At 27.4% G+C, this 19911-nt stretch overlaps 2 protein-coding genes across 2 annotated transcripts in view; both read right to left on the reverse strand.

Annotated features, from left to right (window-relative positions):
• Positions 1-654: 654 nt before the first annotated feature.
• The window catches only part of LOC108767210 (trypsin-2-like), a 25021-nt gene continuing 5764 nt past the window's right edge, over positions 655-19911 (reverse strand). Inside the window, exons 2-9 of the mRNA XM_018516948.1 lie at positions 9733-9910; positions 8946-9201; positions 8615-8737; positions 7282-7408; positions 2103-2244; positions 1543-1801; positions 1195-1332; positions 655-941 (exon numbers count right to left, since the gene is read on the reverse strand). Of these exons, the coding sequence (XP_018372450.1) occupies positions 798-941; positions 1195-1332; positions 1543-1801; positions 2103-2244; positions 7282-7408; positions 8615-8737; positions 8946-9201; positions 9733-9910 (1367 nt within the window). The 3' untranslated portion in view covers positions 655-797. The remainder of the gene's footprint in view (positions 942-1194; positions 1333-1542; positions 1802-2102; positions 2245-7281; positions 7409-8614; positions 8738-8945; positions 9202-9732; positions 9911-19911) is intronic.
• Positions 14492-17714, reverse strand: LOC108767303 (chymotrypsin-1-like). The gene is made up of 5 exons (XM_018517067.1): positions 17649-17714; positions 16540-16711; positions 15728-15980; positions 15392-15514; positions 14492-14771 (listed from the first exon to the last, which is right to left on the reverse strand). The coding sequence occupies exons 1-5, from the start codon at positions 17698-17700 to the stop codon at positions 14637-14639; spliced, it is 735 nt and encodes a 244-aa protein (XP_018372569.1). The 5' UTR covers positions 17701-17714; the 3' UTR covers positions 14492-14636.

Below are 19911 nucleotides of genomic sequence, written 5' to 3' on the forward strand. Positions count from 1 at the left end.
CTTTCCATTTATGAATGACTACTATATTTACTCAATTGATTCTAATAATTATTTATAAGACATAAAAGATAAATAATAAAATATTATTAAAATAATGTATTATATTTAACAGAATTATTAGTTTTAATTTTTTTTTCTTTGCTTCTATTTATTTGTTTCACTCTCAAAAGCCAGTATTCACAATCTATTCTGATTTTAAATCGCATAAGCAATATCTTAAGATGCTGATACAGTTCTCTTATTGGTTAGTGACATTTCAAGATTGTGCTTAAAACCGTTAAATATGAGAACTGATCATGAATACCGGCCAAAGACTTCATTATTTCAGAATAGATTTTATTCCTATTTATAATATAAATTATATTATTAACTATTTAATATTAATATTTATAATATGTGTATTAATAAAAAGCAGCATCACAGCAAATAAGGATATTATAGTTTGTATAAAAAAAATAAAATGAATTTGATATTAGTATTGACAATTTACATATAATAGAAACAGTGTATATTCCATAAAAATAATTTTTTTATTGTATTATTAATTAAATTAGAAATCACATAATATTAAATTATAATAAACAAGTTAAAATTATTAAATGTTCTATAACCGAATTTATACAATATTTGTGGGATAAATACCGCAAACCAGGATGAAGTTGGACAAAATTTTAAAGTTTTTGAAGATTTTTCACAGTAAACATTACACAAATATATTGAATTCCTATATATAATCCATCTTTAATTCTTCTACTTTAGACATGAAAAATATTATTTTATAAATTAAATAACGTTTTTTATTTCTTCAAATGTTCAGTGATCCATGTTACGAAACTGGAAACTCTTGTGTAAATGTCTGGGAATCCAAACGCGCAGGAAGTACTAAAGGAAACGATTCCAATTTGAACTTCATTGGCCACCAATGGTCCACCAAAATCTCCCTGGAATGAAGATGCAATTAATAATAAAATACCAGTGTTTATATAGTAAGAAATTGTTTACTGCAAATAATACTTATAATCATTTCAGTGTAGGTGAAAGTGTAATCATATAACGAGGCGATTAAATTTAATATTATAATTTTTATATTATAATAATGTATTTTGTTAATATTTAACATTATTTATTATTTTATTGTTATTAAAAATATACATGTATTGATTTGTTTTATGATATCAGTAATCAATGGCTTACGTAGCATGCTCCTTCTCCTTCTGTAGTCAAAGTGCAGATATGGCTATCTGTCACTTTCGGTTGTGCTGCCTTGCAATCTTTTTGTGGATAAACTGTTAACTCAATTTCTTGCATGTTATTTGAAGTACTTCCATTAAGCTAAAAAAGATTGCATTGTTACATTGATAATCAAAGCAACTGTCATGTGACAATTAATAAACGAATTATTATTATCAAAATATCTTCTTATTTATTACTTTTAAAGTCATTACATATATAACGAAAAAATAATTAGTTTCTCTAAAAGAAAATATCTGATTCTTAGATATGTATAACTGAAAAATTTCTGTATCATGAGTACAGTATTACCGAAGTATTTCCCCAACCAGATAATGTGCATGGCTTGCCTTCGAGTTCTTTATCGGTTGTCACAAGATTTATCGGTTGCACTAATACGTTGTACGTGATAGGATTTTTAAGGTGAATTAAAGCGACGTCATTAATGATTAAATTCTCGTTATATTGAGAGTTGACGCTTACACTTTCTACATCATAAACTGCTCCTGGTACATCCAACCAGTTTGTGCCAGCATGGATCTTTAGATAATCCAAATCATATTGATTGAAACTAAGAATAAAAAATGCATGTATAATACTCGGATATTCAGAGTTGTTGAAAACAGATGTTGAAAATGTTTGCTTTAAATTTTGTAAGTAGAATGTTAATAGAAATAATGTAAGGTATTAATTATAAATCACTCTTAAAATAAAAATTCACATTTTATCTAAAAAAAAGTGTCAAACAAATAATGATGCATTTTACGATTATAATTAATGATAAAGAATACTTTGTTCATTAAAATGTTAAAAGGCTAGTTTTTAAATTCTACTAAATACATATTGTTACAAATTCAAAATATTTAACTTACACTTTAACACAACGTGCTGCGGTTAATATGTTATATTTATCAAGAATAGATCCACCACACATGTGGCCGCCATTGAATCTCAATGACACTTGATGCGGAAAGTTGCCAATTGGAGCATCCTTACCGCCGATATGAGGAGCTCCTTATTGATAAAAATTAATTAATCACGTTAATATACATATGTTAATGACGTTACTAAAAATAATTGATTATGTTAATATGCACATACAACAATATATTATATTATCATATATATACACACACACATACCTTTAAGAAATAACAATTAAATGTCGTGTCAATTTTATGGCTAATGAGCTGTTCGGATAAATTTATTAAAAATAAAATTCTTTTGTTTACCATAAGTTTTATTAATCGCGACACAATGATTTTAACGTTAAATTATACGTATTTTGAGAATATTACCGGGAAATTCATGTATTCTCCTAAAAAAATTAGTTTATGTAATTAATTGATCAATAGTGGAACTATTAATAAGTATTAGAAATGGATAAAAGTATTATGTTGTATACATATAATTTTTTTTCTAGAAAATTGTATAGTTTTCATAAATATAAAGTACAACAATATTTACAGAATCTATGAATATTATGTAACGGATAATAACTTATTATTAAGAACTTTGCGCATATATAAGGTAAGTCAGTTGAAGTGTGACAAATGTATATCTTAGAAACAAAACGTTTTGTAGAATATTTCATACAAAAGTTATTTGATTTTGACTGATGCATAAGATGTATCATTGGTTTGACCTTAAATGGCGTAGTCAAGTTCAGGGACAGGTCATTTTAAATTGTTTAAAAGAAACTTTTCATTTTGTTGCTGTATTATAAAAGACGTCATAAAGACATTTTTAAAAACATATATATATATATATATCTAAAAAAATATCTAAAAGATATTATAAAAATCTTTAATGTTCATTGTCTGAATCTCTATTTCTCTTTTTTTATATTATATTAAAATATTTATAATTTATAAATTCTTACCTTCAGTGCCGTATACCAGAGCGGTAAATATAAAACAAACTAACGCACGCATCTTGCTTATTTGTTACCTGGGATTAAAATGAAGAGATGCATTCACAGGTTATATATATTATTGAAGTAGTTGAAATCTTGAATCAAAGATATGAATCACGTGCTTATGACGCTTTTCTGAATTTTTTTCAGTATTGTACAAAGAAATATTATTTGTAGAGTTTACATTATGCACTTGTTCATTGATAAAGATAATAGTTTTAATTAGATTTGTAATTTTCACAATCTTCACTTTTCTTAAAAGAATGGGAATTAACGCGTGTTTATCTGATATTGTACAAAACCTCATCATAGTTATTTTATTTTTATATCGATTACTATATCTAATATTCTATGATGTTATCAATAGATTGCGTATCGCGTTTTTATAGTAGCTTTGTAAAAATTATATATTTGCCTGATCAAATTGAACGAATTTTTATACAATAAATAAGAAATAAATGAGAATATAGATAACAGACTCAAATAATTTAAAATAAAAATAATAAGCAATAAAAGGGTTACGAGTCAAGCTGGATTTGCTAAAATATTAATTTTATTCTGTTGATATTATTTAGTACACAAACGTGTTCTGACTCGTTATCGAGACATTCTCAATGTGAATAAATTAAAATATTTACATTAGTACATAAATGATATATTATAATTCATATCAGGCCATAAATTTTATTAAACTAAAGTTTTTGAACATTGAGACAGACCAGAATAAAGAAAATGTTATCACTTAACATAAAAGAGTTTTAAAATAAAAAATTTTAGTAACAAATCAGTAATTTATCTGATTTTATCTTATTACTCGATAATATGTTTTTGGATCCAATCCTTGAAAAAGAACACTTTAGTGAATACATCGATCGCCCGACAGCACATGTTATACCAATTTGAACACCATTAGAAACAAGAGGATCACACGAGTTTCCTTGAAACTTTAATAAATACAACTTTTAATTAATTATTATAAATCAAAATTTTATTTAGTTTAATTCATATCTTACACTTAATTATCGTTAAATATTCGTAAAATTTTGATATTGTCCAATTTAGAATAAATGAAGGGATAAGAGACAGTAATATAAACAAATTTTAATTTAACACATAAAAATAATTACACATACATTTTGACACCGATCGAGTCATTCTTAATGTTATAGTAACTAAATTATTGGAAATATGTGCGGTTAACACTATTCTTCATGTCCTGTGTTATAATATTGCTAGTTAATAAATTAGACATCGTTGAAAATTGTCGACAGTAAAACCGTAATGATATTATTAGAAAAGAAGTCGAGAATATATAAATAAAAACCCAAAAAGATGGAGATTCACATCGTGGCCACAAAGTTAATAACATAAAATAGACCAACTCTTCGTTGGTTCTCTCCGTTTTGTGTTTTCGTTCTTGACATTACATTATCCGTTATTGTCGAAATCACTTGTTCGTTATTACTTCATTTACAAATTTTCTCCAATTTTTAAAGTAATAATTGTTTGTTACCACGACGTGGATCACCACTTTTTACATTCATTTTCATTTATACACGCTCAGCATACTATTCAATAAGGTCCAGTTTTATATATAATTTAATCACTGTAACATTGAGAATGACCCGATCGAAACGTGTAATTATTTTTATGTGTTAAATTAAAATTTTTTGTTACATTACTGGCTCTTAGTCCTTCATTTATTCTAAATTGTTTTATACTTGTGGAGCCTTATTATTACTTATTATCTGATATTATCACTTCTCCTAGCATTATATTTCAAATTTTTACTTTCTTAGGTTGTATTTAATAATATATAAATTTAATAAATAATTTTGAAATTTATAATTTTATGTATCGCTTATAAATAAAGTCGCAAATTAATATTATCTTTTATTAAATATTTTTAGTGTTTATAGACCGTGTGCTTTAAGATATAATGTCTATTTGATTCTACGGATGCTTTGAAGTATTTTTTGATTGGCCAATTAGTAAAATTCTTTCTTCTGATTGGTCAATCAAAAGCTTCAAAGCATTTGTAGCGTCAAATGGATCGCATCGTTATGCTCATTTCACACTACGCATTGGAGACTGAGGGGCTCCGCACAATAAAAGGAACAGGGAACAGAGAACAGAGAATAAGAATTTCAACCTATCAAAAATCATGTATTGTGGAATACACAGTTCTGATAGGTTTCTGATAGATTGAAATTCTTGTTATCTGTTCTCTGTTCCATATTCCTTTTATTGTGCGGAACCCCTTAGGATTGCGAATTGAGAATTAGAATTCAGCCAATTAGAACGAAACGGATTAAAATTAACTATTACTATCTGATTGGTCGATTCTAATCCTTAATTCGTAATCATCGATCTTAAATGCACAGTGTGACATAGGCATTAGTGAGTCTTGTAAACTCACTTTAAAGTAAGGTTATGAACCTATGTCGACATACGATAACTTTTTACTAAAGTAAGCAAGTAGTGACGTTATTAATCTGAGTGTAAGATACTCAGCTCACTTCAGACTCAGTTTCACTTGTGTGTAAATGGAAAGCAACTATTATTTCTCTTCTCCTTCTTCTTCTTCTTCTTCTCTCTCTCTCTCTCTCTCTCTCTTATTTTCTCTATTATAAAAAATTTAGAAAAATGTGACAAAAACTTGATTTATATCTTTGTTGCAACTATATCGGAAGTATATATAATCCTATGAACGCATCTACTCACTTCAAACTCAGGCAACAAATTTATAATAAAAAATACATACATTCGCTTTGTTTGATATTTACGCTGTGGTATATACCATTAAAAATACGAATTTATAATACTTCATAAATTCGTATCTTTAGTGGTACATACCACAGCGATAAATATTTAGAAAATGTGACAAAAAATTAATTATATCTTTGCAACTATATCAGAAGTAATATAATATCTTTGCAACTATATTGAAGTGAGTAGATGCGTTCATAGGTTTTATATACTTCTGATATAGTTGAAAAGATATAATTAATGTTTTTGTCATATTTTCTAAATGTTTCCCAATGCAGTATCATTGCACGATAAAATATTATATTTATAATTTCCATTATGTAACATATTAAAAGTGGTAGTCTTAATTAAATTTTCAGTTTCCACTGTCATAACTTTTCTTAGAATAACAGAAGAATAAGGACTCATATCTGTTCTTATCTCTAAGGAAGTATATAATCTGTGGTAGATTTCTTTCTATTGATTACTATATCTATAACATTCGAGTCTACGATATCGTCAACAGATTGTGTGTCACATATTCAGAAATCAATAAAAACCTTAAAGAATCATAAATTTAGGTGGCCAAAGTGCAACAAATTTATAATAGACAAATAAAGAAAGAAACTTTCTAAATAAAATATAAATTTAATAAAATCGTGATTTAATAAAATCTTGAATAAATCATGAATACAGTTACATATATGCTAGAATATGTATTATATTTAAATATTGGATGCTCTGTGTGTATATAATTTAACATTTTAACTACTATGCCAACCACATCTAAATGTGATGTAAACTTTTGCGAAAGTTCTATCATCCATTTACAGATAACATCTTTATATTCCAGATTAGAAATTATTGTATAAACATTGTATACGAGAAATACGTAATTCGGAATCTTATTTGTATAAGACAACTTACTGTGAAAATTACCTGTAAATATTTAACTTTATGAGTCATGTCCATTTTAATTTTTAAAATTTATAACGTAATCATCCATTTTTATACATTTTTTAGAATTTTTTATTTTTAATAATTTATCTTTCAAAAAATTTTTCTTCCCTAAATTCGTCAAACTTATTTATAACAGTATCATGCAGATTTATCAATTTTGTATAATACTTAACATAAATAAAATTATATTATTCAATGCAATTAATTGCAATAATCTGAGAATCTTAGAATAAAAACAACTTTGATGATTGTTACTGTTTTGTTCTTTATAATTTATTTAATTAAAAAAAAGAGCATACATTTCGCAGAAATAATTTTTTTTGTTTAAATTATATTATTACTGTTATTTTAAATTATAAATTTTGTAACACCAAATGGTGTTACCAATTTAATAAACAAATTAAGTATCTCTTAAGTCTTCAAATTTGTATCGATCCAAGACAGGAAACTGGTCACCCTTGTGTAAATATCTGGATCTCCAGGATTACAAGAACAGGCGGAGGAAACGATTCCAATTTGAACTCCATTAGCAACCAAAGGTGCACCAATATCATTCTTGAATGGAAACGTGATAAATATGAAAATACTGATATATGAAGTGACATATAAAACTATTATATACGGTAGTAATTAATTACTTATTATTGCAAATTATTATTATTATCATTTAAACGTAAGTAATTTAATTGGCATATAATTAGATAACTGTTTAGAGTTATACAACTTTATAATATTAATATTTTTTTTAGAAATATGTTGAAGATGTAAATATATCAATTTATGTTAAAGCAAAAATTTAATCGGCATATAATTAGATTCTTTTAATATTATATCTACTCCTATTAGTATGAATATATAAAGATACAGTGTAGTAAGGTAGAAGAAACATGAGGTTTTTATTATTTGGCTACGCTATAATTATTTTAATTAATAAATATATAATATTTGCTTTTTATATATCGTTATGCTTAATGTCAGGCGTTTCGATTAAAAAATATTTTATATTCATTTTATTTCTATGAGATGTTTTTACACAATATTCATGCGATAGGATAAACTAGGGTATTATGGCCATACGGAAAAGATGACTATAGGCCATAATTTCTCCAACAATTGATAAATAGTGCATTTTTATAGTTATTCTTAAAGATAATCGATATTTACAATAGTTCATATAAGTACACTGTTCAAAATAACAATATTAAACATTATCTAATATTTTTTTCTTTCGACTATCTGCAAAGTTTTGCACGTGCTGCTAAAAACTGTTATAATGTCTAATAAATTACAGTTAAGCTAACATAATCAACATTACATATACAGTAAAGGTACGTAAATTGCAATGTGATCTATAATGAATACTTTTATTTTCACTATTTATTTATAAATACTATGGCTATCTTTCTTAATGTCATGGCCATCTTTTCCCTAAAAATCAGATAAGATGGCCAATACATACTTTGTAATATTTTGAAAAAATTAAAATTCTGTTAAGTATTTTCTTTTTAATTTCGATAGTATTTGTTACTTTAAGCTTCAGTGAAAGTAATATCCCAAATATTGTTAAAAAGTAACGAGAATAAATGTATGTTTTTTGCATTTTAAAAAACTATGGCCATCATACTCGAGTTTACCCTAGATACGTAACAAAATGATATAGAATGGCACCAAAGATTAGAATCATTTGTATTATTAATCTATTAATATTGTATCAAAAAAATATAATTGATTTGTTTTTCATATTAATAATCGAAGGCTTACCTGGGAATCTTCCGTTTTGTTTTGAGCTATAGTGCAGATATGGCTGTCTGTCAGTTCCCAGTGACTTTTCGCGCATTCTTTTTGGTTATCAACTATCAACTCAGTTTGTTGCAAGTTTTCATTCTAGAAAGGATAATTGCATTAATTGTTACATCGAGCATCGAACAACGAATAAGCAGCAGAATTATTATAATTAAAATATCTTTTTACACTTATTATTTCTAATTTCTTGTTACATTTATATAAAAAGAAAATACTAAATTACTTTAAGAAAAAGTTTTTTCCTGAATATGTATAATTAGAAATTTTTATATCATAAGTTTAACATTACTGATTTAATTATCCATCCGGATAATGTGCACTTCTTGCCTTCGAAGCTTTTATTGAATTTTGGAAGACTTGTCGGATTCACTAGTACGTTGCGTTGGATAGGATCCTTAAGGTGAATCAAGGCGATGTCATTAGAGCATAATAATTTGTCGTAATTTTGGTGGACGATAATACTCTCTACGTTATGACGGTATCCTGTACCTTTTATTAAGTTTGTGCCGACATGGACCGTTATTTCATCTAGTGAACACTTCAAACTAAGAATAACGAAGTACATAAGAAAATTAAAAATCCATATCTATTAAGAACAAAATTTTGAAAGTATTTGTTATGTATTTTATCAATTGAATATCAACAGAAATATAACAGATGCTGCTAATAGAATATGATAGAATATTGATTGCAGAAACTAAACACTTTGCCGTTTAAATGACGTATTCCATTTAAATGTTAACGAAATAAAATATTCACACTCTCTCTCTCTCTCTCTCTCTCACTCTGTTTGGTATCACCCTCCAATTTGATGTTAGATTACATCGTTAAGTTCTGCCAGCAAAATATAAGTTGAATGAATACTTAAATGATACTGAATATGTTGCAATATCTAAGCAAATCTGCTATTAATTTGTAATCAGTAGATTTGTTTAGATATTATATCTGCTGACAGTTTGCTTATTGAATACGTACACATTTCATACACTCTGTGTCTATTTAATACGTTCAAATAAGGTTAGTTTTACACTCCAAAAATAATGTATATTGATAAAAACTCAGAATATTCAACATACTTAACAACACATTCGGCTGAAGTTAACACATTAAAATTATCAAGAATAGATCCACTGCATATGTGGCCGTCGCTTCCTCTTAATGAAACTTGATACTTAAATTTTCCGATGGGAGCATCACTAACATCCTTAATGTCGATAGGAGCATCCTCACTTATGGTAGAAGGAGATGGAGCTCCTTATTAACAAAAATAAATTGATTATATTAATACAAGTGTAAAATAATATCTGTTACATTATTATAAAAATTTTCCGGTAAGATGTACAAATCGATTTGTCTCTCCCAGAACATCGAATAAAGATAAAATAAATCCTGTGTTGATTTATGTCTTTTCTTGAAAAAATATCTTATTTACATTAACTTTAGCAATTAAACATCGTGTTTATTTTATAACTAAATGAGTTGTTTAGAGAAATTACAGTTTTATTTGGGGAATAGAAATTTTTTATATCTAGCAAAAGCTTTATTGTTCATTTCACATTAATTTTTATTAAACTACACATATTTAAAGAATGCAAAGAGATATATACATCCTTTCCGTTGACATAATTAATTATAATTAATTAATTTGTTTGTTCATAATATTCTAGTTCGTTTTAGATATATGTTTTTCTTACATATACGATAAAATTTACTATATAAATAACATACAATCGTTATTATTAAAAACTTTGAATTTATTGAAAAGTAATAACTAATACAGTGCTGGAATTTACTGCCGATTGGCATTTAGACTCCGCGCAGATTAGTGAGTTAAGGGAAACAAACTACAAATCGTCTGAAAGTTGCAAATAAGTTCTAGCATTGAGCTAATATATGTACCGCTTGTTGCATCAACATATTGATCAGTATGTCAGATTGTTTTCTGTAGCAGAACTAGCAGACGCGTGGTCAATCGATTACATTTATAAAATTGATAGATCTATTATATTTTATAAATGTTATGTTTGCTAGAAAAGTTATTACATTTATATAATACATATATACAGTAACCCGACATGTTGACCAATATATTGATGCTACATCCAGCACATGTTATCGGACATGTTTAATTCTCTGTTTTCCATTCTCTCTCTCTCTCTCTCTCTCTCATTTTCTTTCCCATAAAGTAGTTACATAATAACTTATAAAGTATATGGAAATAATATTTCCAGGTAATGGAAGTAATTAGTTATCGTAACTGCCGTTATTTATTGTTAGTTACTTAGTTGCATTGTTGTAATAACGTTCCGAATGTTATATATTGATAATAGATTCGTTTTGTATTCCTACATTTTCTGAACTGGTGCATACAGTGTAATAAGATAAAGTGAAGCAAACATACATTTATATCACTTCAACTTATTGCATCTTGTGCACCAGTTCAGAGAATGTAGAAATAAAAAACAGATCTCATGTAACACCAGAGTTGAAACAGTTAATAGTTATTTATCAAGAATTGAAAATAAAGTAATTTGTTACTGAAAAAGATAACTCGCAATTTGCATCTCGTTCTTTTTAATGTAATTTGTAACGGAATTAGTTTACGGCATTACTAGTTACTCTCTTGTTACTTTTTCCAATAATAAGTAATAAAGTTTTCGTAAGTAATGCGTATTGGTGACATTTTACTTTTCGAAGTGACTTTTCTTAGCTTTAATTTCAGCTTTATATATTTAGTCATCATTACAGTTATAAAAAATTGCAATATTATTATGAAAAATTGTTATTGTAAAAAGCAACTGTAAGAGTAACGGAAAAGTAATTCTTCCATTTTCTGATAAATTCATACCTTCAGTAGCGTATGCCAGAGCGACAAATATAAAACAAGCGAACGCACGCATCTTCGGTTGCAGATTTGTTGCTTGATATTGAAGCGAATAGATGCATTTAAAGATTTATATATATTTCTGAAGTAGTTGCAACAAAGATATAAATCTTGCGTTTGTTTTCCAGAATTTTTCTTAATGCGATATCATATGATAAAGTATCGTTACTACTATTATCTGATACACATGTCATAAAATACATTTTAATCTCGTTAGATGTTATCTCTCTCTTCACATATGTGCCGATCGAGTTAGCATTGGAAAATGTTTCTAATAGATAGTCGAACATTTCTAAGGGTTGCAATATCTGAAAAGATGAATTTATTACTATTCTTTAACTCGTTCTAAACTCGTCATTTTTCTAGATGTATAAAACGCATAAAAATAATTCTTTAATTTTTAATTAAAAATTTGAACACTCAGTATTTTTTATTTTATTATTAAAAAATTATTTCAAATTCTCTTTCTTATATACACACATAGTTATAATTATTATTTATCGTATATTAAACTTGTTCAACGTTTTATAAATTAAATTTATGCAACATTTGTGGAATACAGAATTTTAATATATTTAAATAATAATGTATGTGCATAAAATATATCTTAATATTGTTTCACTAATATTGCTAAAGATATATTTTGTTTTGTCCCATTATTAAATAATATATTTTTTAATCCATTTCGTGAAAGAGGCCATTCTAGTATATATATCGAGCCATCTCCGAACACATAGCATACCAAAAGAGACAAGAGAATTACCTAAATCTCCTTGAAAATTTAATAAATACAACTTTTAATTATTTGTTATAAATCAAAATTTTATTTAGTTTGATTCACGTCTTAGACTTATTTATCGTGAAATGTACAAATTCTATCATTTATCCAAATCCTATATTTCAATTTTTTTTCTTGAATTATGTTTAATAATATATAAATTTAATAAATAAATTTAAAATTTATAATTTTATGTATCTCTTATAAATAAAATCGCAAATTAATATTTCCTTTTATTAGATATTTTTAGCGTACACCGTGCGCTTTAGGATATGGTCGATTTGATTCTACAGTTGCTTCGAAGCATTTTTTGATTTGTCAATTAATAAAATTCTTTCTTCTGATTGGTCAATTAAAAGCTTCAAAGCATTTGTAGCGTCAAATGGACCGCATCCTCATGCTCATTTCGCGCATTGGAGACTTAGGATTGCAAATTGAGGATTAGAATTCAGCCAATTAGAACGAAACGGATTAAAATTAACTATTACTACCTGATTGGTCGAATTCTAATCCTTAATTCGCAATCCTCAAACTTCAATGCATAGTGTGACACGGGCATTAGTGAGTCTCGCAAACTCACTTCAAAGTAAGGTTATGAACCTGTGTTGACATGCGATAACTTTTTATCAAAGTAAGCAAGTAGTGACGTCATTAATCTGAGTGTAAAATACACAGCTCACTTCAGACTCACTTGTCAGTTTCACTTGTGTGTAAATGGATAGCAACTATTGTTTCTCTTCTTTTTCTTTTTCTTCTTCTTCTTCTTCTCTCTCTCTCTCTCTCTCTCTGTCTCTCTTATTTTCTCCATTATAAAATATCTACAATACCTTATAAATTTGTATCTATAGTGGTATATATCACAGCGATAAATATAAAACAAGCGAATGTACATATTTTTGATTGTAAATTGTTGCTTGAGTTTGAAGAGAATAGATGCATTTACAGGTTTATATATGTATACTTCTGATATAGTTGCAACAAAGATATAAATCATGTTTTTGTAAGATTTTTCTAAATTTTTCCCAATGCACTATCATTGCACGATAAAATACTACATGCATAATTTACATTATATAACTTATTAAAAGTAGTAAAGTATTAATTAAATTCTCAGATTTCACTGTCATAACTTTTCTTAGAATAAACAGAAGAATAAGGGCTTATTTCTGTTCATCTCTGATGAAGTATATAATCTCTGGTAGATTTCTTTCTATTGATTACTATATCTATAACATTCGCGTCTACGATATCGTCAACAGATTGTGTGTCACGTGTTCAGAAATCAACAAAAACCTTGAAGAATCATAAATCTAGGTAGCCAAAGTCCAACAAATTTATAATAGACAAATAAAGAAAGAAATTATGTAAATAAAAAATAAATTTAATAAAATTTTGATTTAATATAAAATCTTGAATAAATCATAAATAAAATTGTATATGCTAGAATATATTAGGTGTTAAACTTAATTCCTGCCGTTTTTCGTCTCCAAAATTGATTTGTTTTGAAAGGAAATACCTTAATCAAGGTATTATTAATAATAGTATTATTAATTAGTAATAAAGTAGAAAATGGAGGAAATTACTTTGATTAAGATATTCATTCATCTTTCCTTCGAAACAAATCAATTTTGGAGACGAAAAACGGCAGGAATTAAGTTTAACACCTAATTATATTTAAAGATTGGATACTGTATATGATCTAACATTTTACGTACTATGTCAAACACATCTAAATGTGATGTGAAAACTTTTGCGAAAGTTTTATCATTCATTACAGGTAACATCTTTATTTACCAGTTTAGAAATTATTGTATTAACATTGTAAATGAGAAATATGTAATTCGGAATCATATTTGTATAAGACAACTTATTGTGAAAATTACCTGTAAATATTTAACTTTATGCATCATGTCCATTTTAATTTTTGAAATTTATAACATATTCATCTACTTTTATGTTTTATTTTACTAAATTTTTTTTTATTATTATTTATATTTATCTTTCAAAAAATTTTTCTTCGCTAAATTCATCGAACTTCTTTATGACGGTATCATGCAGATTTATCACAATTTTGTATAATATTTAATATAAATAAAATGATATTATTCGTTGTGGTTTATAACTGGGGTAACTGAGAATCTTAGAATGAAAACAACTTTGATTGTTACTGCTTTGTTATTTACATTCATAATTTATTTAATTGAAAAAAAGAGCATACATTTCGCAGAAATAACTTGTTTAAACTATATTATTACTGTTACTTTAAATTATAAACTTCGTAACACCAAATGTCATTTAATGAACAGATTAAATATCTCTTAAGTCTTCAAATTTGCATTTATCCAAGACAGGAAACTGGACACTCTTGTGTAAACATCTGGCTCTCCAGAACAGACGGAGGAAGCGATTCCAATTTGAATTCCATTAGCAACCAAAGGTGAACCATGATCATTCTTGAATAAAAATGTGGTTAATATGAAAATACTGATATATGAAGTGACATATAAAACTATTATATACGGTAGTAATTAATTACTTATTATTGTAAATTATTATTATAATCATTTAAACGTAAGTAACTTAATTGGCATATAATTACATTACTGTTTAGTATTATTCTATTTTATGATATTAATATTTTTTTTAGAAATGTATTAAAGATGTAAATATATCAATTTATGATAAAGTAAAAATTTAATCGGCATATAATTAGATTCTTTTAATATTATATCTACTTCTATAAGTATGAATATATAAAGTTATAGTGTAGTAAAGTAGATGAAACATGCGGTTTTTTTTAATTTTGCACAATGCCATAATTTTTTTTATTAATTAACATATAACATTTACTTTTTATATCGTTTTTTTAATGTCTGGCGTTTCAATTAAAAAAAAATTTTATATTCATTTTATTTCTATGAGATGTTTTTACACAATATTCATGTGATGGATATGTAACAAAATGATATAGAATGACATCAAAGATTAGAATCATTTATATCATTAATCTGTTAATGTTGTATCGAAATATATTTAATTGATTTGTTTTTCATGCTAATAATCGACGGCTCACCTTGTATCCATCCGTTCTGTTTTGAGCCACAGTGCAGATATGGCTAGCTGTCAGTTCCCAGTGACTTTTCGCGCATTCTGTTTGCTTATCAACTACCAACGCAGTTTCTTGCAAGTTTGCATTCTAGAAAAGATAATTGCATTAATTGTTACATCGAGCATTGAACAATGAATAACAGCAGTAGAATTATTATAATTAAAATATCTTCTTACACTTATTATTTCTAATTTCTTGTTACATTTATATATAAAAAGAAAATAATAAATTACTTTAAGGAAGAGTTCTTTCCTGAATATGCGTAATTGAAAAATTTTTATATCATAAGTTTAACATTACTGCCGTAATTGTCCATCCGGATAACGTGCACGCCTTGCCTTCGAAGCTTTTATTGGATTTTGGAAGACATGTCGGATTCACTAGTACGTTGCGTTGGATAGGATCCTTAAGATGAATCAAGGCGATGTCATTAGAACATAATAATTTGTCGTAATTTTGGTGGACGATAATACTCTCTACGTTATGACTATATCCTGTACCGTCTATAATTGTGCCGACATAGGCCGTTATTTCACTTGGTGAACACTTGGAACTAAGAAAATAACGAAGTATATAAGAATATTAAAAATCCATATCTATTAAGAACAAATTTTTAAAGTATTTGTTACGTATTTTATCAATTAAATATCAACAGAAATGTAACAGATGCTGCTAATGGAATATGATAGAATGTTGATTGCAGAAACTAAACACATTTTGCCATTTAAACGACGTATTCCATTTAAATATTAACGAAATAGAATATTCACTCTCTTTCTCTCTCTCTCTCTCTCTCTCTCTCTCTCTCTCTCTGTTCGGTTTCTGCTATCACCCTCCAATGTGCTGTTAGATTACATCGTTAAGTTCTGCCAGCAAAATATAAGTTGAATGAATACTTAAATGACACTGAATCTGTTGCAATGTCTAAGCTGTTGCAAATCTGCTATCTACTTGTAATCAGTAGATTTGTTTAGATATTATATCTGCTGGCAGTTTGCTTATTGAATACGTACACATTTCATACATTGTGTCTATTTAATACGTTCATATAAGATTAGTTTTACGTTCCAAAAATAATGTATATTGGTAAAAATTCAGAATATTCAACTAACTCTACTACACATGCTGCTGAAGTTAACACATTCAAATCATCAAGAATAGATCCACTGCACATGTGTGTGCCGTTTTGGCTTAATGACACTTGATACTTAAATTTTCCGATGGGAGCATCACCAATATCCTTAATGCCGATAGCATCCTTACTGGTAGAAGGAGATGGAGCTCCTTATTAACAAAAATAAATTAATTATATTAATACATATGCAAAATAATATTTGGTACATTATTATAAAAATTTTCCAGTAAGAGGTACAAATCGACTTGTCTCTCACCGAATATCGAATAAAGATAGAATAACTACTGTGTTGATTTATGTCTTTTCTTGGCAAACATCTTACATACATTAACTTTAGCAATTAAACATCGTATTTATTTTATAACTACATGAGTTGTTTAGAGTTACGGTTTTATTTAGAATAGAAATTTTTATATCTAGCAAAAGCTTTACTGTTTATTTCACATCAATTTTTATTAAACTACACATATTTAAAGAGCCTTATTTATTGTTAGTTACTTTGTTGCCTTATTGTAATAACGATTTGGTAATAACGTTGCGAATGTTATATGTTGATAATAGTTCCATTTTGTATTCCTGCACTCTCTGAAGTGGCGCATACAATGCAATAAGATACAGTGAAGCAAACATACATTTATTTCACTTCAACTTATTGCACCTTGTGCACCAGTTCAGAGAATGCAGGAATAAAAAACACACCTCATGTAACACCAGAGTTGAAACTAAGTATTAACCAGAGTTAATAGTTACTTATCACGAATTGAAAAAAAAGTCATTTCTTACTGAAAAAGATAACTCGCAATTTGCATCTCGTTCTTTTTAATGTAATTTGTAACGGAATAACTTTACGGCATTACTAGTTACTTATTATACTTTTTCCAATAATAAGTAATAAAGTTTCAGTAATTAATGCGTATTGCTGACGTTTTACTTTTCAAAGTGACTTTTCTTAGCGTAATTTCAACTTTAGTTAGTTATCATTAAAGTTATAAAAAATTGCAACATCATTATGAAAATTTGTTATTGTAAAAAGTAACTGTAACAGTAACGGAAAAGTAATTCTGCTATTTCCTGATAAATTCATACCTTCAGTGGCGTATGCCAGAGCGACAAATAGAAGCCAAGCGAACGCACGCATCTTTGGTTGTAGATTTGTTGTTGGATATTGAAGCGAATAAGATGGATTTAAAGATTTATATATGTTTCTGAAGTAGTTGCAACAAAGATATAAATCTTGCGTTTTTTTTCAGAATTTTTCTCAATGCGATATCATATGATAAAGTATCGTTACTACTATTATCTGATACACATGTCATTAATTACATTTTAATCTCGTTACATGTTATCTCTCTCTTCACAAATGTGCCGATTGAGTTAGCATTGGAAAGTATTTCTAGTGGATAGATCGGACATTTCTAAGGGTTGCAATATCTCAAAAGACGAATTTATTACTATTCTTGAATACGTTCTAAATTCGACATTTTTCTAGTTTGATAATAATATATATAAGCAAACTGTTTTATTATTTGCCGTATAAGATTTTCCTTATCATCGGTGATTGCTGACTCAGTTTTGCAATTTTAAAACGATGAGATTTCATTTCCGTTTTACGTCAGATATCGTAAACAATATTACTACAGCTACTTTTTCTAATGACCGAGATTCTTAATATATTTAAGTCGTTTCACCCAAGACTTTAATTTATGGTTGAAATCGGAAGCAGTGTTTTAAATTTTTAGGCATTAATATTATCATAAATGACAATATCCTCTAGAATTTGATTAATTTCGCAAATCAACTTTCTCAAGGAAATATCTAAAATTTATTTCTTCTCATCGGTTTAACAAAATAGGAAAGTTATCATATTGAAATATTTGACACTCTTTTTTTTATCGTATCTAAAATTCCACACACAACTAAAATATTAATTTTATTATTGAAAAGCTTTCAAATAATGACATATTTTTTAGATTTTATATTTGACTATCAGTGTTAAATCTCTTTGTTATAAAGAAACTTTAAAACAAACTCTAAAACAAAATATTGATATGAATTCGGTCACGGAGGAAAAAGAAAACAATCCTAGGGCTATATCACACAAAAAAATTTAAGCAGTAATACGTAAGCAGTGAGCGAATTGATCAATCACGGTAGAGTCCGTAAGCCTTAGACAATCCAACATGTTGATTTCTTTATTGCTTATGTCTGACTGTCTTAAGTTTTTTGTGTGCCATGATCTTTACTATTCTATATATTCAGAATGTTTCTGAAAACTTAGGAATATGATAAGAAATTTGAAAGTAAAATTAGCGTTTTATAGTTTTATAAAACTGAGCAGGTTTATAAAAGTTTATAAAGATGTGCTTCCAAATAATTTAAAGAAAAATGTGATATCAAATCTAGTGTTGCGAGGGTGGGAAAGAACCGGGAAAGAACCAGGGAAAAACCCGGGAAAGAGAGAGAGAGAGAGAACAGGAACGAAAAACAATTCTTTCCACGCTTTAAGGGAAAGAACCCGTGGCCACTGATTATACATTATATTTGAAGATTGAATACTGTATATAATCTAACATTTTACGTACTATGCCAACCATATCTAAATGTGGTGTGAACTTTTGCGAAAGTTTTATCATTCGTTACAGGTAACACCTTTCCCAAGCAGCAAAATTAGTCGAAAATACGTTCAATTGACCTCCAGATAGGTCCGAAAGTCTGTTAGACCTGACCTAATGAACGTCAAATCTACGTCGATCTGACGTAAGTGGGGAATGAAAAGACGGTAATTTAATAGTATTAATTAGGTAATGGAAGGCATTTTGCCCAATAGGTCATAGTTCGATTTGGTCAAATGGACTAGTAGGAGATCGAGTATTGGTAATATTTTGGTAATTTCATACTAATTGTGTCCTAAATTAAACTTAATTACAACCACGTCTTGCGGTCTTCCTTTTAACGCGGATGATCTTGTTTCTTTTCTTTTGAGAACACATGCGAGTGGCAACGCTGCATAATATATTCCATGATTCTATACGTAAAGATGAAGGAAAACAGTCATCAAATGTGATATTTGTATAAGCAGTACCGTCATTAGTTCGCAGTTTCTAAGATGATTTTCGCGTGGCATATGACGTAAATACAAATGCGAATGAAAATTTTCTGTATAGATTTTTATTTTAAATTATTAAAATAAACGCGCCATAAAAAGAGAAAATTTTGAAATATTATTACTTATTATTAATTATTTGTTAATTTAATATTTTACATTTAGCAAATTAATAGAGTTGTTCCCTGATTTGTAGGTTGGAAATGATTAAAAATATTGCTTACTTTCTAAGATAGAAGAAATAGA

The sequence above is a fragment of the Trachymyrmex cornetzi genome, unplaced genomic scaffold (assembly GCF_001594075.2).
Source record: "Trachymyrmex cornetzi isolate Tcor2-1 unplaced genomic scaffold, Tcor1.1 scaffold67, whole genome shotgun sequence".
NCBI classification, from domain to species: domain Eukaryota; kingdom Metazoa; phylum Arthropoda; class Insecta; order Hymenoptera; family Formicidae; genus Trachymyrmex; species Trachymyrmex cornetzi.